Genomic DNA, 22,251 nt, shown 5'->3' on the forward strand with positions numbered 1-22,251 from the left:
CAGTCTCTTAAGCCGTAAAATGGCGAACACTCATTGCTTGGTTTTCCTTTACAAAATTTACATAATTAAGCACTGGACTGCACTGTACAATAACGACATCAGTTGGAGCACGGGACCTTCAACACCGCGTGCTTCACCCAGGTGGAGAAACTAGGTGAAGCACAGGTATTGCGTCCGTATCAGAGTTCGAAAATGTTATTTTATATACTTGTTTATCAAATAATTTATTTGTAATATCACCTATATTATTAAATAGATTAAGATTATTATGTAGATACCTATATATCTAAACACATAAGCATCTTTGGTCAAAAGCTACTTGTAACATCCGACCTAGTTTGATCTGTACAAAAATACGTCTTTTGATATTATATATATATTTCGTTAATGAAAAACCATTCACATGTGTGCATAAATGAATTAATAAATGTAATGCAATTTTACGAGTGTTTAAAAAAAAAACCTATTTCTGCACAGATTTGATAGTACTATTGTGATGTAACCAGGCTATGCAATAAGTGTGTAAATTCCACCACAGATTATTTTCCGTGCATTATCAACGACCATGCCACGCCCACCGACGAGATGACCAATGAGAGCGCGAGATTCACTTTACCATTGTTTAGTGTACTGTGTCATTGTAAATATTAATAAAGCTTTGAGTTCGGAACATTCATTGTTACAAGAAGGAAACAAAGAAGCAATTACATTGAAATGTTTAATTAACAAAATCTAGAGTCCGCTATAATCTTCGAAGACAAATTACGAAAATAACTTAGCAAATAAGAATGAAAATAATCTGTGTGTCGATTTACTTTTGATAAATTACTATTAAATTTATTATATAGACACAGACGGACAAGTTGCTAAACATTATATCATTTAAAATAGTGGTTATTTACGATTTCTCATCTATATACTAGCCAGTATAGTAAGGGCAGCACGGTCTAAAAAAAAAAAAACAAAATGAAAAAACAAAGTTTTATTACTTTTTACAATAATAACAATCCACACTCGGTCGTTTATCACATCGATACAAGTGTGACATGACATTATAAACACAATAAATACATGTCATAAAACTTTATCATTTCTCAGAAACACACGCCACCAATGAAATCGGGGATTAGTATATTTAGTATAGTATATACGAGTAATGATGGTTTAATAAGCCTCCCAATAGTAACTGGATTGCAATTGACACTCGATCGTCTCGAAATTGTTTTACCGTTTCGGTTACATGAATGCATGAAAAGTTAGTACGGATATATATATAAATTCTGTGTGACCTTACATGTTCGGCCAAGAGTATAATATTATATTATTCAAGCTCCTTTTGAAACTTATTTGTTGTGACAACGGTAACGTTGGTTCAGTTTTTGATACAAGAATCTATCAAACTGTTTTTAATAAATCTGTAATTAATAGCGAATAACGACCGAGGTTTAGTTGCGATCCAGTTGAAGTTATTAGTGTAGGGGGTAAACCTGAGGACGTTAATTATCAATGCGTGTCTTACGACGTTGGTGCTGCCCATTACGAGCAAGCGTGTTGAATAAAAATTAAATAAGAAAATAAAAATTACATCATAATTTTACGAAAATACTCAAACATATCGAAAAATAACTTAAAATCCCTATGACTAAATCATTTTTGTACATAATTGTGAATTACTCGATTACTTATAAAAAGGAATACTTGCTCTAAAAATAACTAGAAAGCTATGTACCGTTTTTTAACGATTTCTCGAGATGAAAATCGATCCAGTCTTTAAGTAACCAGTAATTGCCCCGATTTCGTCTTATTTACAATCAACCATCGACAAGTGCTTCTATAATACCATCGGAATGAACAGTTCATAGACAATATTAAAAAAAAAAACGCAAAACCAATTCGACGTCGTATGTCAATGCATTTCGTTCATTCACTTTCAGAATAGCCTTTCTGTTCTTTTATTCAATAAATACTTAATATTGCCTGCTATAGGAGCAGACACAAAAGAAAACTTACGCTGTTTTAACAATAATATAGTCAGTTCAGTTATTTCCTTCTAAAACTAAAGAATGAACATCTGTCGATTCAACTGTTAACTAGCTTTTGCTTGCGTCTTCGTACATACGAAGAATACGTAAAACCATCTTTTCCCATTCCCGAGAGAATTTCGGGAAATCCTCACTTATAGCTTACGCTCCGAAAATACCTACATATATATGATCATATCCACATTTTGTAACGTTGTTCACACCCCATTGCCCGTTCCTAACGTTAACAAAACGAAATGCATTAACAAAACCATCAATGTATGACTGAAAGACCGCGGCCCTTACTCCGAATCCTAATTCCTAGATGCCCCGATTATGGTCAAAATGTACAAGAATATATTGACAATATCCAAGTAGAGATTAAGAGCAGCGAAAATGTATTCTTCAGGGGAAATGCTGTACTTGTGTTTCCCGCCAAGCATGAGCTGCGTGTCGTAAACGAGATACAGGGAAAAGATGAGAGCTCCGAGGGACGCGTATACGAGGGTCACGATCTTGTTCGAGGGGATAAAGATGCAGATTATACCTGAAATAAAATTAATTTTATTCATAAATTTCCGTTATTCATTTTTATTTTCTGGAATATTGTATCGTTAACGTTAAATACACGTTATTATTTTTATGCAATTCACAAATTCCATGAGCAGATATGATATTGAGCAATTTCCAAAGTAATCAATGCCAGCAAAATGACAGACAGGCAGTTTTTTATACAAAACATTACAGCAACTGTTTGCTTCGCTCAAGAGTATTACTCTCTGACAGTCGTCAGAGAAATATTGTTGCATTCAATTCCGTTGAAATGGCGGACAGCGCCAGCTCAGTGCTGGGTTTGGGCCGTTGTGTGTGTGACGTGATCTCGTTTCTCATATATTTCTGTTTCATATATATATATATATCAATCCGAGTGCTGATAAAGTATATATATTTATCAGCACTCGGATCACAATTATAACCTATTTTGGTATATCTTTTCTCACATTATGTACTTTGACATGTTATTAGAAAAAAAATGTAAGAAACAACAATGGTAAGACCTTCTGGCATGACAGGGACCAACACTGTTCAAATTAGTTTCTTTCGACATTTCTTCTCAGCAGTGGTCGTTCCGAAATGCCAGTAGCCTTGTAGCTTGTGAGAACTATTTAATATAAAAATTGACGTGAAAAAGTGGAAAAAGTGCCTGTGAAGGTCTAATTTCTGAATGAATGATTTGAATTAGGGTTCACTGACCGAATATCATGAGGATGACGACGGCGCAGAGCAGCGCCCCGCCCATGGTGGTGAAGTCGTACTTGGTCTGCAGCGCGAACAGCGTCAGCGCGAGGCACACCGCCGCCGTGATGCCCACAGCCATCATCACCTGCAAATACGCTACGTGCTACACGGAAATGCCCACCAGTGGGCATTTCGTGGGTCCAATCGCTCCGTGCAGCAATTGGACCCACGTGTCCAATCGCTGCACGGAGATACCGCCAGATGGTGGATTTAAAAATTTTTGCCATTTTTTCTCAGCGGGTAGTTTGTGAGAAATCGCTATCTATATTATCTATAATATTATTACAAAGAGTTAAGCGTTTGTGAGTTTGTATGTTTGAGGCGGGTAATCTCCGAAACTACGGAATCGATTTCAAAAATTATTTCACCATTAGAAAGGTACATTATCCAAGATTGCTATAGGCTACATTTTATTTCCAAATTCCCACGGGAGCGGAGCCCCGGGCAACGTCTAGTATAATATAAAATTTGACATGAAAAAGTGCGTGTAAAGTTCTAATTTCTGTATAAATTATTTGATTTGCATTGAACCACGTGTCTACTCGTGAACGGGTGCTGCCAGAATACGACACATGTATTGGTTTTAACATTGTATGTGCAGTACTGCTATACTTTTCACTCGCGCGGTCGACTTGACCTAGCTACGAATCAGAGGCCATTTAATTATGTGTGCGTTTCGTTTTTGTTTTAGCAGGGGAGTATGGCCTAGCTATGGCCATAGGTATTCCAGCAGTAGGTACTTAAATACAGTTAGTCTTACAAATACGCATATAAAATATACGCTGAACGACTGAACTGAACAACGCCTCGTAAGCTCAGCGCGATGGAAAATAACATAGCGCCCGCCCCTTATATATTTTCACTTGAAAACCAAATGGTTGTGTACTCACATTACCACCAGTAGACGTTTAACACGACTCCGAGGTTTCGGACTTTGGGATGTGACTATATTCTTAGTTAACGTTCGATATTTCCTTTAAAGTCGATCACGTTCGACCTTAATCTAACATGATGGAGAGCAAATACGAGATCTAGGGTTGCCAAGCTAAAAAAAAAAAAAACCGGCAATTCACTAAACGACACTCACTGCGTCGACGTCGTAGACGCTGGAAGCGACGCCGAGCAAGAAGCTCTGCGCGACGGTGAAGATGCCAAGGAAGATGAAGTTCATGGGCGACTTCCGCCGCACGTCGCCGCAGCACGCCATCACGATCAACACCACGAACACCGTCGCGAACGCCACCCAACTGGCAAGTTTCATCATTTGTTTTAAAAAACTAGCCTCCGCCCGCGTATTCGTTCGCGTGTATTTCGCAACAGGAACAGTATTATTTTATATCAACCGAGATTACCGTCTTTAGGGGAGCGGACAAGGTATGTGAACTGTCAAAAATAATGCAAGAATTTGAATAGTATATTATGTAAAATTAAGCACATAACTCATGACTTTTTGCATAATTCTATTTTTAAATCACTATAGAGATACTAGCTTCTGCCTGTGGCTTCGCCCGCGTAAAGTTCCCACGCGAACAATTATTTTTCCGGGATGAAAGATATGTCCTTCTCCATACTTCAAACTACATGTTAATTTATACATTTTAACATTTAACATTTATCAGTCAATCAGAGTGCTTTTTCCCCGCGTATAGTTTGAGATGCACTCACAATAGTGCCGGGTTCCTAGCAACCCAGTTTTTGGTCGGCGCGTGGAACAGGAACAGAGCGATGAAACTCATCGTAATCAGCAGCTGACACATCAAGATGGCATACACCTGCAAATAAATATAAATAAATAAATTTCGTAATACTTCATATCTTCCCGTTGGCTTTGGCTTTGTGTCCCTTAGTCGCCTTGTATGACACAAGGCGACTAACTAACTAGGGTCAATTATATTTTACCAACGTCAGAAATATTATATTTTTCTAAATAACATTTAAAAAAATTGTAATGAAACCAAAATATTGGCTGGCTCACAAAACATATCAATAGGCGATCACTCATATTGCTGCGGAAGAAACAGATATCTAAATACACGTACACAGGGTTCAAATTGCTACGCCAGATGAGTGATTTCGGTATAAAATCACCCGAAATCGCACGGTTGCTTAAGGTTGTCAGAACTCAGAATCAGAAGACTGATATCGAATACATTCTTTAAGTAAACTGGTAGTACTTACTTTCCTGACGAAAGCTTTCCTGATGGTTTGCTCGGTGAAATCGAACCCCTTGACCTCGCCATCCTCCCCCACGCTGCCGCCAGGTGGCACGTACCCCGTCGGCTAAAATAAAAAAAAAATATATTGAAAAATGTTTAACACAGGTAAAGGTAGGTATATAAAGGAGACGCCTTATTGTGTTTTTAAAACTATCGCTATGTGACGATACGCGAGGCGGTAGGCAAATGAGTGGGGTACGCGGCTCCGATTTATTACAAACTAAGAAAACTTCCGCAATCCATAATAAATTTAATTTCAAGCATAGCCATTATGTATCACTATAATCAAACCTAAATTGAAACTAAAATTAGGTATTACATACTAAGCAAAGCACTTAGTATTAAGATGATTATCATGTGAAATATTATTTTACATACTTGATATAATATTGGAAAATAGTATAACATTTTTAACAGTTGGGAACCCTACATGATGGTAACAAATGAGTGACCCTGTTAAAACACAAATAGAGACTTATTAAGATTCATTCACTCATTCATTTTTATATTTGTTCAGTATAACCTAATATTCACAGTCGCGCTGTAACTAAAACCGTGTGGTAAGATATAATAGAATTTACTTTGACACATTTCGCTCTAAGTATATTACGCGTAGCGGTTGTTTTTAATAAATTAATCCTTTTAATATAATTAAAATAATTTTGCATGTCAAAGAGTCACTAAAATAAAGACTGATTCCTATTTAAAATCTAGATGGCCACATGTTCATAAGACATATCAGATTATACAAATTATAAATTTTGCTTTTCAATATTATTTTTCCTTCCTAATCATATTCTCATTGGTGGGTCGTGGTCATTAAGTGGAATGAAACACACACAAGTTATTTAGATAGAGGTTTGGCATTGCCTTCATTTCACGCACTAGATGATTGGTCACCTACAGTGCAGGTTCCCTCACGATGTTCCCTTCGCCGGACTTAATGGTAAGGACAGATAAATTCGAACTAGAGAATTATATTGTAGCATGCGTTCGATTAACATATGGCCCCAATTTGTTTAATTTTGAAATAAACAATCTAGACACATTTTTTGTTAAACCACTCACGCACTTAATTAATTTATTTTTTATACACATTACAAATTAATTGTATAGTTACTAAATCAATAATCGCAAATTATTTTCTGGTAGGGCCATTTTGTTTGATATCACTGAAAATCAGCGTCAGCGCCAGCTCTTCGTCATGGCACAAGCCGAGTGGTACGCTTTTGTAGCATATTGAATATACCTTTGTAATATTAACATTTTGTATGCTATGAATAAATTTATTTCTATTTCTAATAATTAGTATGTAATACGAAGAGTTATGGTAATACCGGTAAATAGAAAGACATGTCAAAATTTACCATCATTAAGTACCTGAGAAATTTGGGTTGATTAAACACATCGATACACAAAATATAATTTAATCACCATGTTGACGTTTCTTTCACAAATTGGCCACCTGTACAGCCAACTAGAGATTACAAATCTCACGTATTCTTTATCTAATCACTAAAAAGCACTTATAATTGTCATAAATATTCTAATTTATCACAGCACAGATAGCGTAAGGACTATAATTATTGCCTCTTGAGAAGTTATACAGACACATACCTGCGACATGCTTCACTCTAAACTTGTACAAAATGTGGACTGAGTCAGGGCAACACACGATTATCTCTGCTTGATAAGATTAGGATATATCGTATCCGTTATGTGGAAGAGTGATTTTAGAATAAGTAAAGGGTCTGTTATTTGCATGGGATGTGTGTGCACAGGACACAGTTCAGTTAATGTATTTGTGGTTGCCAAATCAAAAGGGACCTTATGGAGTATGGCACTTAGGTCTCTATTGCCGTTGTTCGAATACAAAACAACGGCAATAAGGGCATAAGTGCCGGGTGCTATAAGGTCACTTTTGACTCGGCCGACCACATGTTAATGCACGCTGGCTAATAAAAACATGATTTGTAAAAAAAACGTCGATATGTTTGGACGAAGTTTTACAATATGAACAAGACAATGTTGAAAAATAGCCTCAGTAATTTTGTATGAATCTTATAGATAAATATTACTTGATTATCTCTTTTTAATAAAAAAAACATGTGATTAGCTATACTCGTGTACCTTGGCTTATAATTGTGGGAATTTTCTAATTCTACGCGTAACACAATGGTCAAAATACTTACTATATTCAGAAAATTTGCGAATCAAGGAGTTTTAAGAGTTCTTGTTAGGGTAATCTTCTCGCCGTATAGTCGCGACAGAGAAACAGATATTTTCAGCTGAAGTATTCTTATTAGGTTTATACATGATTTTCAGAATACAACAAAGTTGTATATATAGAGAAACTTGACATGATTCAGTCCTATATTAACCAAAGACCATTTCCAGAAATACTGATAAATTTATTAAGTAGAGAAATCGATAAAACTGTAGCGTTATTTATGAGTAGTATGTTAGATATAGAATGTAATGATCCCATGATATAATATATTTTTAGATAACTAACTGATAACTGCAAAATAAACAATTCGTCATACAGTTACTACAGTGCTTATCTTCGGGAAAGAGAAAAGGTATTTGTCATAAATTTCGAGAAATTTCTAGTTTTCCAATCGAAAAAGGTCGTTGACCTTTGTGTACCTACCAGCTTGTGAGAAACTGTGATGTGTATTGTAAGTTATGAGTCATTGCTGTCCTCATGTGCAATCTTGTGCAATAAATTAATAAAGATACTCAAGAGATTCATTATGCACTTGTTTACAAAACAGAAGTGAAAAAATGTGGGTCAAGCTAAATAGTTGATATATGTATATTTTTATTTACTAGCTGCGTTGGCGTTATACCAGGCTGTGCAACTGCGAAAATATGTATATAAATAAAAACTCACTGAAATTATAAATGGAAACTCACTTCGGGACGCAACTAGCTATACCGTACTTTACTAGTCGTTCGCCGCGAACTAAGACCTCGAGAATACAATATTTTTTTTACAAAATTGTGAATATTTCAAAAACGACTGAAGCGATTTTGATGCCCCACTAACTTAAAAAATTCTATTGGCATATCCTACATACCTTTTAAATTTTATCAAAATCTGACCAACGGTTCGAAAGTTATCACGTTACAAACATTACATATATACAAAAGATGTATATTTGGCTCAAGTAGAATAAAAACGCGAAAGTCTGTCAGTCCGTCATGCTTTCACTTTTTGTATAAAATTTGGTACCTACCTACGCACGTGGTTAAAGAGTCGAGTTCAAACATAGGCTACTTTTTCAAATCTATACATACAGAGACCAAAAATCGGAGTGCAGGTATGAAAATGGTTGTATGAAAAGCTTTCATTTTCCCAACAACCATTGAACAATCGGCTGATTGTCAAAAATACACGCGAGATCCAACAAGAAATATAAACTTCAGAATTGTGACAACCGTGTAATGATCAAAAAGTTAAGCCAAAAAAACTTTACATATGTTTGTATATAACTATACAGTGTTTTGAAACACTATATAATTTCTTGAGCGACACACGATAGCGCGTTCTAAAACTAAATATCGCCATCTAGTGGCAGAAATATTCAATTTTAATATTGGCGATTAAACAACCATTTCTTATCATATGTACTCATTCCATCGATCACTGACCCCTATAATTCTGGGACATACGTGTACTAAATCATACAACGAAATAACGTATGCAAGGAAGGACTGTTGACTCACAGGCGGTAATTCCCAGACTCATTGAGGAAACGTCTATTTATTCCCCTAAGTGCGCTCTATAGTTAGATCTATTTCTAGAAGTATCACATAGGTACTATATTACATTTGTAACATAATTGCTCACTGTATAATTGTATATCTGTGATAACGATACAAAACCTTGCTATAGTAGCAATTTTATGGTATAAATAACTTTTGCACTGCACTGATTTAATTAGGCAGTGGATTCGGTAAATTTTAAACTAGTTTTGAATGTCACAACAAATGTTAATATTAATAGTTTTTGCCAGAAGTAAACTATTTAGGAAATATATATGTGACTGGAATCGTTAATTTCACTTTGTTTTTACAACTATAAAAATATCATTATCACACGGGTCAGAATTCACCATATGTCCACAATTGAAAAAGACAACTATCAGATGAAAAAACAAACTACGTATTTACAATTATTACACAATTTAATAGTATAAATGTGTGAAAAACAATATGAAAGTGATAGGATTGGACAAGAGAGTATGATACGACATAGATTCTAAAGGAAATAGATACAAGACATATTACGACGACCACATAGGCGCCTATGATGGGAAATAAGGATTGTGGTTGCATATTTCATAAATCAGGCTGAAATTTATCAATAATGGCAGTATTTTACAGCTTATGTTCGACTTTTGGAGTTTTTGTATTTCTATTTATTATTTATATTTAAAATTAAAATTAAACGCCAATGACCTTAGTATAAACACTGAATCAACTAGCAACTAAATGTATACCTTCATATTTTGATAAGGAACACTAGTCTTCCATGTTTATGGCACACAAATATCACTTCAGAAAAAAAAAATCACAACACGAGTTCTCTCACAGAGAAGAATTCCAAAACTAAATTTAAAATTTCAAATTGTTCCATTAAAGAACGAGACCGTTCACCGTCACCGGCAATATTATAATTATACAATAACTTGTTTGAATCTGACCGCGGTCCATTGATCTCAAATTACTAGAGAATTTTGCATGCATACGCTCAGAGGTTGACATTTTAGAATATTAGATTACAATACATACATGCAAGTAAATAAACAAGTATATTTTGTAGACTTGTACTTAACATTTATTGTATGTATGTCTTCAGGTGGTTTTGTCTTTTGTGGTTCAAGTCTCCATTTTTCTCCAAATATAACATGTATATTGGATTGTTATGCAAATATTTTTTTTCTATTAAATGATCAAAGTTATATGTTCCGAAAGGATCATATGAAACGATTTGTCTAAGGATATATTAAGAGAATGATTACTTTTTTATGCCGAAAAATTACTATTAAAAGACGATCTCAGACAAAAACTATTAAAGATATAAATCATGAAATATCAAAATACACTAACACCCTCACAACAAAGTGTTTAATTTTTATTTGCATTGTCTAGTCCAGTGATAGTACATAATACACGTCAGTGTATCAGATACTCGCTAAAACGTAAGGTGACCTTGCGCTTGCGCATTTTTTATGCACACGCTGATAGAAACAAAGAATCTATATATTTTTGTACACTTTAAAATGACGCTTATTTGGAATTACAGGGGAAATCTCTCTTAAAATTTTGGTTGTATTGACGAAGGAACAGAGTTCAACAAGTATATTAATGATTAACACTAATATCCATAGGTACCTACCAGAATAATACATGTGAGAATGTGTTTTCCTCCTTTTACGTCATAACGGAGCATTGAATTAAAGTTTGTGAAGATAGTTTGAAAGCTCTTCAGAGTGAAATAGGCTTTTTACTAATGTAAAAAGCCTATTCTTCTAAGTAGTTGAGTTGTTATCAACTCAAGTACTTAGTAAATTATAATTATGGTATATAAAATATGCTGATAAAAGTACCAAAGATTGGGATTTCTTTCACAAACTTCACTGGTGTGAATGCTCACAGAATTAGACAAGAAGTTAAAGTCGCCTTACCTCACCATAGCCCGCAGGGTAGCCTCCAGCCCCATATCCAGCCTGGAATCCTGGTTGCGGGGCGGCACCAGGGGGGTAACCTCCTTGCGGATAGCCTCCTTGCGGGTAACCCCCTTGAGGGTAGCCTCCTTGTGGGTAGCCTCCTTGCGGGTAGCCTCCTTGTGGGTAACCGCCTTGAGGATAACCACCCTGAGGGTAGCCTCCTTGGTTTTGATCTGTACATAAACATAATGAAGATATTGATTTCTGGTTGACCGTTCCTGATTACAATACACCTCGTACGGAATGACGGTTGAAAAGTAACGTAGTAAAATTGCGTTCTGTAGGTAGGTACGTAGGTACCTAGGATATTTAATTGTTCACGGTGTGCAAATAATGCCAAATTGAAAAAAAAAATCTTACGAAGGACAGAGATTTATTTAAAACAAGAAACTAAAATAAATGTTATATCTGATCGTCGATTTTATATTCATTCAAAGAATTAAGAAACAATTTCAATTTCTATCAGTTATGTACACATACAATACTGTGTAACCATCGACTATATAGATTTTATCAGCCATCAAAAACGTACGAGTTGCTGGATATGGACTAGGTAAACATGAGGTTCATAGTTATGTCACTCGACACATAATAAGCGGTGTACATAAACAATGATTAGCCGGCGCCGGTGAGAACACAAAACAGCTGTACCGCGATCCGCAGGAAGATTTATATTCGAAAATGGTGATGTTCCTACAGTCGACAGCACAAGCTACCCAAATTCATTGCAAACTAGCCTCTATTACCGCGGCATAAAGACACACGTAGGGTAACTTCAGATGCGGTCAACTATACAAAGAAGAAAGATTAATTAATATTGCCCAGGGAAAATAACATTTGTAGTAAATTAAATAAATCACAAAACGTGTACGCGTACATAATATTAAATATCCATGCTTCCACACGTATATCATCAATCAATCAGAAAGTATGAAATGGGGCTAAAAGTTTGTATGAAAATGCAAAATACTTTTGACAAGTACTAGTTATTATTATGAAACCACTGATATAAAAACATTCTTATGAAACACAAAATATTTCAATCAAATCAAAATAATTTCATTTATTCAGAAATTACGCCTTCACAGGCACTTTTTCACGTCATATTCTAAATTAAATGATATTTGCCTAAGCTACCAACTACTTAGCATTTCGGAACGACAACTGCTTAGAAGAAATGCCGAAAGAAACTCATTCCAACAGTGTTGGTCCCTATCATGCCAGAAAGGCATACCATTCTTTAAATATAAATTGACGTATCACATTTTATCAGTACTTAATTGAGTTTTTCTTGAATTGAGTTTTAATTGTTTTTATATCAGTATTTCTTACAATAACCAATAATTAGATAGTACCAAGTGACGCGATGAAAATCGACTGTAACAATTGATTTCAGCAAGTATTGTAACCTATATAAGTTGGATATTCTAATTCAATAAAAAGCCGGTTTTTGTTTCAATTGTATGTAGATTTAAGATATTTATTAATACTTGAATTAATTTAATAAGTATAAATATTTGTGATGAGTATCTTTTTGTCATCGGAAAAAGAAAAAAAATACAATTATTATACACATGAACAGCAAAACTTGAGGTATTTTCACCTAATTATGCATTTTCGGTTATAAATATAAATAGTATAGACACTGATAACAGCATAGCACAGCATTACAACACACCTTTGGTTTCTGTAGACATAGCACCAACCACCTTAAAACAACACACTACAATATCGTTAGTCGGCTAAATTGCTAATGTCATTTCTCATTTAGTCATCAAGTAGTGGCCATACCCAAATGGAGATAGCTACAAGTGTTATAGCATAACAATCACTAAGCCAAAGTAATAAGGTGTATTTTCGCATCTTTTTTGCAATTGTTCCTGGTGGGATGATAGTTAGCATAATATTGTGAAGGCTGTTAATAAAATAGTGGCGATGACATTATGAACTTTATTGCAATGCAACAAGGCTTATTTACGCGGACGTGGCTTTGTACAGTCAACAGCGCCGTCAAACTAACAAAATTAATTACAAATTCGTCGCTATTGCTGTGTTATAAAATCCATAGTGATTTTATAGTTACATTGTGATATTTTTTTCCAATCTTTGCATATTTTCACTTTCAACGATACGCAACTTCAGTATGAAAAAGGTTTACAACAATTCTATACTAATATTATAAATGCGAAATTTCTTATGTCTATCTGTCGGCCTGTTCCGCTTTCACGGCACATGTGTGGCAAATCAGATTGAGTTAGCCCCAAAGCTAGTTCGGGGCTTGTGTAGAGCTTATGAAATCCTAACTCAACGATACTATATTTTATAACAAAAAAAAAATGGTTGCCTGTAAAGTCGGTTTTACGGGCGAAGATTTTACGTGACAACGTCTTTTTACGCGCGCGGCAGACCGATCATAGTTGAGTGGGAGAGAGACGCAAGGCATTCGGCGGGCCTCTCTCTCGTTCGGTGACTCATCGTAACGTTACCGGGCGTTACACTTTTTCATAAGTGACTCCCAGCCGCAACCTAATTTAAGACGTTGTCACGTCAATAAATATACAAGAGCTAGATCAATATAATAAGATCATATTCCATCTTGACCTTACTGAGGTTCGATCCGGGAAGCACTCTGTGTAGCACTCTGGCATGATGACCATTAGGCTATGGAAGGTCTTCGAAAGGTCATTAATACCTCCTCAAAAGTTTTTACAACGTTTTAGGTATGAAATATAAACAACATCTTCCTCAATTAATAAAATGTGTTTGCGTTTGTAAATAATAATTAAATTATCGTGTTGCCAGCAATTTCACTGGCTTCATTACCTTCAATACGGTCATGTTCACTGTAATCATATATTTTAATCGCTAACATTACAGACTAGTTATGACTCGGGGTTATGCTCCTGTGGTAAAATCTTGTAATTCATACAGGTGTTACAGAAAAAAAGAATATTTTGATTATCGTACAAAACGGCTAAACATACAATTATATTTTTTTTAAAATAGTCAATTTATGAAAAAAATATCCTTAAATCAGATAGAACGAGGCAAACAAAAAAAAATTTAATGTCAGATTCCCTAATCTTTAATAACATTTGGCATCTTATCTCGGTTGTGAATTTCCAGCGATTTTTTTTGACGATTCGGCTGTCATTTCCCAACCGGCCGCATGCCTGACATATACCCTCCTTGGGAACGCTATTGTTACCTATTAGCCGGTAAGGCTATACTTCCCTTAGTCGCCTCAAACGAAATTCACGAGGCAATAGATTGGTCCTATAGGGCGGAACCATACGTCATTAACATACATAAATATATATAGACATAAATTTGATAGAATACCTACCATATTAATAGGAATAATGTAAAGTCGAAATGAATGCATTGAATAAATTATAATGAAAGCTACGACCTTGTATAAGTTTGATGGAGAAACCATAATCGATTTTCTTCTTTTGAATTCATGCCAAATGATGACGTCACTGGCGTCTCGAATATAGGACTACGGTATATCCTCCCGTCTCTATGTCGTACAAGGCGACCATAGTTCTGCCGATAAGCAGCAATAGCATTACCAAAGAGGGTAGACGGCGGTCGGCTTTGATTTCACAAATGTATCTTATTTTAATGTTATACAAAATCTTATGTTCAAAATTTTAAGGTTTATTTTTAAGTTTATAATTTATTGTGGACAGCTCGTAAAAACATATATTATCCAGTGTCCATTATAATTAGTTATACAATTATAAAACAAATAATCCATTCAAAAATGATTATAAAACTTAACTGGATGACCTCATCAAGAAAAGTGAAAATAATGCATTGTTTACTTTTAAAATAATGATTTCCTAAGTTATATTCATGACCTAATTGTCTAAGACAGAAGTATTATAGGCTGATTTAATTACAAACTTGTAATTAAACTACCTACGTATGAGTATTGTATCTGTGGAATATCGCAACTGAAGTTTGAAGCATCAACCAAATGAGCTGAAATTAGAATAGCACCACTGGATATCTTCCCAAGGATACAAAGCGACTAAGGGTCACAAAGCCTAGGCTAACTGATAGGCAAAAATAGTAATCCCAAGGAGGCTTGACATCAGGCAGGCGACAGGTTGTAAAACCATAGCCAAATCTTCAAAATTTTGCCTTCATATCAGAACGACAATATAGTAAAATGTATTTATGGTTTGATCAAAATTTTAACGAGATGAAACTTGTACTTCTGATCAAAATATTATATGATAGAGTTATATCAGTATTACTTTAGCATAGATAGATAGATACTTTAGCATAGATTTTGTGTAGGATTTCTGTGAAAGAAATAGGCTGCCAGTCAATTAGTATTCTGAAATTGCCTAGGTGATTGGTGTTTTGTGATTACATTGTTTGTGGGTGTGACGTCGTAGTAACATGAACTACACAAGTGCTGGTGCAATGTCTTGAGACAGAGATGGCATGATTAAAGACAGAGAGGAAGACATACTTAAAAAGTTAATAATTTTAATTTTTTTTACTGACTGGGTCCACTCGCACACTAGCACCACCAATTTCCTTTATAATTTTCATAGATAATTGATTTTTATTAGAAAGTATTATAATTTTCTGAGACACATTTGTCACAATTTATTAAAAGTGAATGGTGGCCAGCAACATCTATGTATGTATAATATAAAAATATGTTACTATCAAATATTATTTGACGACCTCGGTGACACAGTGGTAAAGTGCTTGCCTCTGAACCGAGAGGTCCTGGGTTCAATCCCCGGCCAAGTCATGATATTTTTCTGATTGGCTCAGGTCTTGGATGCTTATTTATATATGTATTTGTTATAAAATTTTGCATCATTGAGTTAGTATCCCATAACACAAGTCTCGAACTTACTTTGGGGGCTGGCTCAATCTGTGTGATTTATCCTAATATATTTATTTTATTTATTTATATGATATCCTTTGTCTAGTGTAGCATGGCCTATTGTGCATGGTTTTAGTTTTCACTCTTAATTAAAATAAATTAATCAAAATGCTAGTAAGCATGGAGCACCCTCTTAAATAAATAGATAAATAGTTTATGATCCACATATTCTATTATATCGTAAAAAATAAATATTTAAACTGTCTTCAATCATCCATCTAAAACATCACAGTGTGACATTGATAGAAAAAAAAAACTAGAAAAAACCTCCGCCCGGATAAACCCCTGGATTCTGCCACATCGTGTGTTAGTTTGTTCTGTAGAAATAAAAAGTTAAAATTAGAAAAAGATATACATACACATTGTGTTGTAGTTTGGCTGCTCAGTCACGTTTATTTTTTCAGAAGCCGTTTTTAAGGTTTAACTTACAAAGCCACCACAAACTGTAAGAGAAAAAATATAAAAATTGATTTAACAAGAACATACAATATAGAAACATTAGTTATTCATGAATATGATATGAAAGTTTACAAGTTCCATTATCAAATACAATATATTTTTTGTATCAATCAATATGGGCAAAAAATTTTTATTAGCCTAGTGATGTGTCCCACTGCTGGGCAAAGGCCTCTCCTTAATTTTTTGAAGTAACAATTATATAGCATTTTGTTTTAAATCATAGAAAATCCTCCTGAATGGACCAAAGAATTATTATTGCCACAGACAATAATAAAAAATTATCCTGCTGAGTATGTATTAACTTCTATAATTAATAGGGCTTAGTACTTCTTGTCAAATACTGGTTTTATTTATCAGAAGCCAGTGTTCTGTTAGTGTAACCACAAATTCTGTAATACCTATGTGGTACAATTATTTATTTTTCATTATGAAAGCTGGAAGTAAAAACTCTTTATAGTACCATAAACAAGATAAAAGATACAATTTTGAACAAGACAACTAGAAAGATGTAAAATAGGAAGATTTGGAGCGACAAATGAATTTGATTGAAACAGTTGATTTTTTAGCCTTACACAGATAAGGAATTACAGAAAATTACCTTTAGTGCCTAATACTTAATTTTTACAAATAACTTTATTTGAGTATTCAATTCTGTTTACAGCATTAACTCCATAAGAATGAAACCTAGTACAATAAATTTGTGATTTCCCTTGACTTTTATAGTAAAATCGCCAATGAAGGCCACAAGAAAACCAATGATGACTCATGCGTTTCTCGATAACGAAAAAATATGGTGAAAATATACAAGATTAACACACAGTAAAAATGGAAGATTGTGTTGGGTAATTCTCAAAAAAAATTTGAAAATTAGAAGAAATGTAATGTTTGCTTCACTAAGAATAGGCACCTGCGTTTGATTGTTATTGATCTGAGAGTCACGCACGCAGTGATGGAAAAATTACAATGTAAATATTTACATGATTGATCGCCGGTTATTTAGATATAGATAGGTTCCTACCTATCATTTTAGTAAGACAAAAACAAGTGAAACCATTTGATAGTTTTTAGAAACTTGGTAGAAATTACTAGACGGATGGCGCAACATATGATCGATCTGTTTTCAAAAATGGCAGCTTCGTGTAGTGACGAAAAGATATAAAGATATATACCTGTAAATCTACTATACACCAAAACGTCTCGATAAAGAGATTATCTGGAGAAATCACAACGATTGAAAGTATACTAGCAAAATTATTGTGAATAATAAATCACAAGAGATATTCACTTTCCCTCTTCAAAAACAGACTGACTGACCACAAACTAGATAGAATGTCCGAATGACAGCAGTGATGACAGAACTGACGTCATTTAAAAGCATTTTAAAGGTGCTTTATGGTAGGATTTTGTTGGCGTCATTTATATTCACACCATTGCGTTTTGAATTTAGTACATGGAATTAGTAGGTACTCCGTACAAGTACTTATTAGATCCATGCCATATACATAGCTTAAGTAGGTATCATACTCATTTTGCAATCTGTCGCTTTGCAGCAACCTGCATGCATCAACTCATTTAAAAAATAAAATCGAGCGGGTGCAAGTGTGCAATCTATGACAAAAGCAGTATTTTGACATATGACATTGACATTTATTTCATTTTTCATTAATTTTGCGAAAACGTATAAGGGAACATAAAGAAACTGGTTTTATAAATACCACTGACTATATAAATCGAATTCAAATTTAATTTAAAAATGTCTAATTCGTTAAGATTTACTAATTTAATCAACCGACATTGTAAGTATCTAAAGTGTAATTTTTATAAATCGTGTTTTTAGGTTATAAAATTTAAAATATATTTTTATTTATTTGCTATGTTTCAGTAAATCGAACATTCAGCTCTACTTCTGTTTGCAACACGAAAGCCTGGCGCGTCTCCCAGGGTCTGCCAGTAAACCGTAACGCCGAAGGTATCTTAACTGATGGTCCAGACTACACATTTTTGGACGGGAGACCTACTCCTCTTCTCGTAAGTAACTTGAAAATTTTATAAACATTTATTTTTTATATAAAATATTATTTTTTATATTGTCAAAAAAATATTTAAATACAAAAAAAAATATTGCCCCATATAAATAATAATAACTTAAAATCTATGTTTAATTAATACCTATGTTTAATTAATCAGAGCTGTTTATTATTAGTATTGGTATCTTCTGAGAAATCAGGTTATTATTAATATAACTAGCTTTTTGTGATATATATTAGTTTTTTGACTTAAACATTATGTCACATGTTAATTATTAGATAAAATGTCGAACCAAATTTGTCAACATTTGCAGTTTTTTTTTTAAGTGTAAGAAACATTTTATAGAAATATAACATCTTTTTAAAATTTACTTCTAAATTATTATCCTTGGAATATATTTAACCCAAATAAATGTTTTTTTTTATTATTACAGCATAAACAGAAGCAAAGGATGTTAAAACAGCGGGAATATGCATCTCAAATAGTTCAGATGAGTGCCGAGCTAGACTTTGCCAAGGACCGGTACCAGAAAAATCTGCAGACTGCAGCGGCTGAGAGGCAAAAAGTCATAGACAACAGACTCAAACCAAAAGGAAAAGCCCTGTATAAGAAAACAACATAATGTTACCTAGTTAGATTTTTAGTTTTAAATAAATAATTGTTAGTTATTCATATTTGTATTATTTATTATCAATATAGTATATATAGGAAGATTAGGAACTGGCTGGCAGCTTTTTTGCTCACTAGTTAGCGCCACTATCTCCGCATGATTCCAGTTGCGTTTGGGACTGTAATGCTGCAAAGCCTAATTCAGGGATCAGTTTTAATAACCTTAAAATTTTTAAAATTCGGCTCTGCTTTAACAACCGGCCTGCTTGACGGCAACCGTCCTTAGCAATGTTATTGTCGCCTATCAGACTAGACTGTGTGTTCCTTAGTCGCCTCATACGACATCCACGGGAGGAATGGTCTTATTCTAGGGCAAAACCACACCTCTCACAGATTCAATCCTCGGCACATAAGTTGAACTAAAATAGCGGCCGTCAGCGCAGGTTTAATTAGAGATGAAAGTATTAGAAAGGATTTTAAGGGGTTTTTATTTATGAAAAAATAAACGAGTATTTTGAATTTCGCGGGTAATCACGAAAAATCCCAAAAATAACACTTTTATCTGTAACTAAACCTGCGCTTACGGTCGCCATTTTGGTTCAACTTATGTGCCGAGCATTGGTACCTAATTACTAATAGCTGACTTGTTATAACAAGCCGTGGCCCCCTTTCTCGTCTCACTTTATACCGGGTGGAATTTAACAACAGTTGCATTGGACATTTATTTAATATTACACCTGCATTAAATACCAGTACGCATTTTGATTGACGACCTCGGTGGCGCAGTGGCAAAGTTCTTGCCACTGAACCGAGAGGTCCCGGGTTCGATCCCCAGCCGGGTCATGATGGAAAATGATTTTTTTCTGATTGGTCCGGGTCTTGGATGTTTATCTATATATGTATTTGTTATAAAATATAGTATCGTTGAGTTAGTATCCCATAACACAAGTCTCGAACTTACTTTGGGGCTAACTCAATCTGTGTAATTCGTCCTAATATATTTATTTATTTATTTATTAGTGTACCTATGTTCGAGTGTTAAGTACAGGTGTTAAATATTGTGTACCGAACAAAATGCGAACCGTCCTACATTATACCATGCAGCGTAATCTCTTCTACGCGAACAGGCAAAATTCTGATCCATATTCGAAAACAGCTGAAAATTGTGAAAGCCGGTTAATATAGTTGTGGTCAGCATATAAAAGGGCCATTCCGGGTGACCGAACTTTAATGGATACCATAGATTAAATAATAGTAGAATGGCCGTGCGAGTGAGCTAATCGGATAGTATGTGGATTTGGCCTTATCTCATGACGCGACGGGGTGTCTCCGGTTCCGGTAGGGGTGAAAATTTTAGGGTGATTTGATTGATATTTCGATGTCAATCTTTGGAGTCAACCTAGTTCATTATAATATTTTCATCATAGTTGTATCCTCATGGCTGAGGGTCGTGATCAGCTGTGGCTCTGTTGACTAGGGCTTTCCAGGCAAAGCGATTTTGTGGTTGCTTATTATAGTCGTCCACCTATTTGATGCTCTTCATAATAAGATATATTAATTCACGATTTAGTGCGCGTAAAATTACCGTGTGATAATTAATTTCATTTCAGTTATCAATCGGTACGGTATAAAAACCTAATGCATTGCAACTCACTCGAATAAAGTTGAACAAGCTACGACACTTACTACGTCGTAGAGATAAAGCTACGGCGTAGACATGGACTTAATACATAATATACATAGAACTATATCCAGTAATATATAACTAAACTTGATCCGTTTTATAATTAGTAAGATTGAAATAAATAGCTTTCACAGAGCTATGTTCCGGCATAATATAATTACATCCCTAGGGATATAAATATATAGTACAGCTTTTTATGTCTTACTGCGATAGATGTATTCGTGATTCTTGGAATCGTAGCTTCGTAGTAGTAGTGCTACAATGCTTGAAGTTAAAAAAAAAAAACAAAAGTCACTTTAAAGGTTTCATTGAAAACCAGCGACGCGAATTTTCACAATTTCAGTGTTCGTCGGCAAATGTCGAGCTGATCCGCTTTCTTGGATACTTTCACGGCACAAATTGACTCTATGACAACATTTCTGTGTAACCTGACTTTGTATTTTAAAGTGGTTATAACAATGTTAGTTTACATTTATTAGATTAGTAGGATTTGCTATTAAAAATCCTGTAATAAAATTATTTCTCGTTTCTTTAATTCCCTTAAAATTCGACTTACCTGTGCATCACTATAATACTGTTAAACAAAGTTGCCCTCTGTGTATGTCTGTTTCCAAGCTGTCAAGTTCAACCATACGCAATGTACCTAAGTATTTTGATGTAGTTTTCACTGTTCTTTAGACACTTCATTCCCCAAGGTTTACGCATAGATAAATGTCCCAGTGTGAAGCCAGGTTTCTAGTTTATAACATTAGTGTATGGATAGTTCAAAATAAACACACACATACATATCTGCGAATTCCGTTCCCCAACATCAAATGTTATTATTTAGAACTTACTCTGTGGCAATTGAATTTCGAATGATAATGTGGCAAACACTAATTTAGCCGTTTAGTGAAGCAATTTCACCGAAGTGACGGTGAGGTAATTAAAATCACGGGAGACGGGACCTATACTATGGGTGCCAACTCGATTTCGTGAATACGGGACGTTACTATGTTGCCAACTTCATACTGTCGTCGAATCCAAACACATGGAAAAAGTGTTACGAAAACAGGTTTCACCGAATGCAAAAGTGCATCGATCATTGTGGCGAATATTTTGCAAAAGCAATAAAACCATATTTAATAGTTAATGATTGACAAACATTTGCGGCACTAGGTGAGTGTTGTTTTTGTCCTAACTGTATTAAGAATACAGTTAGGACAAAAACGAATATATATATATATAAGACCTATATTTGTTAATTGACGTCCTTGGAGAAAAGGCTGCGGTGAAGTTT

General features: G+C 34.6%; 2 protein-coding genes across 5 annotated transcripts; one reads left to right on the top strand and one right to left on the bottom strand.

Moving 5' to 3' along the window:
* Positions 1–967: 967 nt before the first annotated feature.
* On the bottom strand, positions 968–17,991 carry LOC128673085 (protein lifeguard 1-like). 4 transcript variants are annotated; one of them, XM_053750687.1, is made up of 8 exons: positions 17,821–17,991; positions 16,552–16,635; positions 11,233–11,447; positions 5,499–5,600; positions 4,986–5,092; positions 4,408–4,567; positions 3,276–3,405; positions 968–2,568 (listed from the first exon to the last, which is right to left on the bottom strand). In XM_053750687.1, the coding sequence occupies exons 2-8, from the start codon at positions 16,553–16,555 to the stop codon at positions 2,336–2,338; spliced, it is 951 nt and encodes a 316-aa protein (XP_053606662.1). In that variant the 5' UTR covers positions 16,556–16,635; positions 17,821–17,991; the 3' UTR covers positions 968–2,335. The 4 variants fall into 4 exon arrangements, with proteins under 4 accessions (XP_053606662.1, XP_053606661.1, XP_053606665.1 ...); XM_053750686.2 differs by lacking the exon at positions 16,552–16,635 and adding an exon at positions 16,460–16,509 and having other exon boundaries at positions 17,821–17,981; XM_053750690.2 differs by lacking the exons at positions 11,233–11,447; positions 16,552–16,635; positions 17,821–17,991 and adding an exon at positions 10,045–10,164.
* Positions 17,992–18,287: 296 nt separating this feature from the next.
* Positions 18,288–19,349, top strand: mRpL52 (mitochondrial ribosomal protein L52). The gene is made up of 3 exons (XM_053750691.1): positions 18,288–18,447; positions 18,534–18,679; positions 19,113–19,349. The coding sequence occupies exons 1-3, from the start codon at positions 18,405–18,407 to the stop codon at positions 19,299–19,301; spliced, it is 378 nt and encodes a 125-aa protein (XP_053606666.1). The 5' UTR covers positions 18,288–18,404; the 3' UTR covers positions 19,302–19,349.
* The last annotated feature ends 2,902 nt before the right edge of the window (positions 19,350–22,251 follow it).

Source organism: Plodia interpunctella, chromosome 10 (genome assembly GCF_027563975.2).
Source record: "Plodia interpunctella isolate USDA-ARS_2022_Savannah chromosome 10, ilPloInte3.2, whole genome shotgun sequence".
NCBI classification, from domain to species: domain Eukaryota; kingdom Metazoa; phylum Arthropoda; class Insecta; order Lepidoptera; family Pyralidae; genus Plodia; species Plodia interpunctella.

Coding starts and splice junctions, on each gene's coding strand:
- mRpL52 (XM_053750691.1), top strand. CDS start 18,405: ATGTCTAATTCGTTAAGATTTACTAATTTAATCAACCGACATT. Junction 18,448..18,533: donor TAATTTAATCAACCGACATT/GTAAGTATCTAA, acceptor GCTATGTTTCAG/TAAATCGAACATTCAGCTCT. Junction 18,680..19,112: donor GGAGACCTACTCCTCTTCTC/GTAAGTAACTTG, acceptor TTATTATTACAG/CATAAACAGAAGCAAAGGAT.
- LOC128673085 (XM_053750686.2), bottom strand. CDS start 16,493: ATGTGGCAGAATCCAGGGGTTTATCCGGGCGGAG. Junction 5,093..5,498: donor GGAAAGCTTTCGTCAGGAAA/GTAAGTACTACC, acceptor ATTTATTTGCAG/GTGTATGCCATCTTGATGTG. Junction 2,569..3,275: donor CGTCATCCTCATGATATTCG/GTCAGTGAACCC, acceptor ATTTTATTTCAG/GTATAATCTGCATCTTTATC.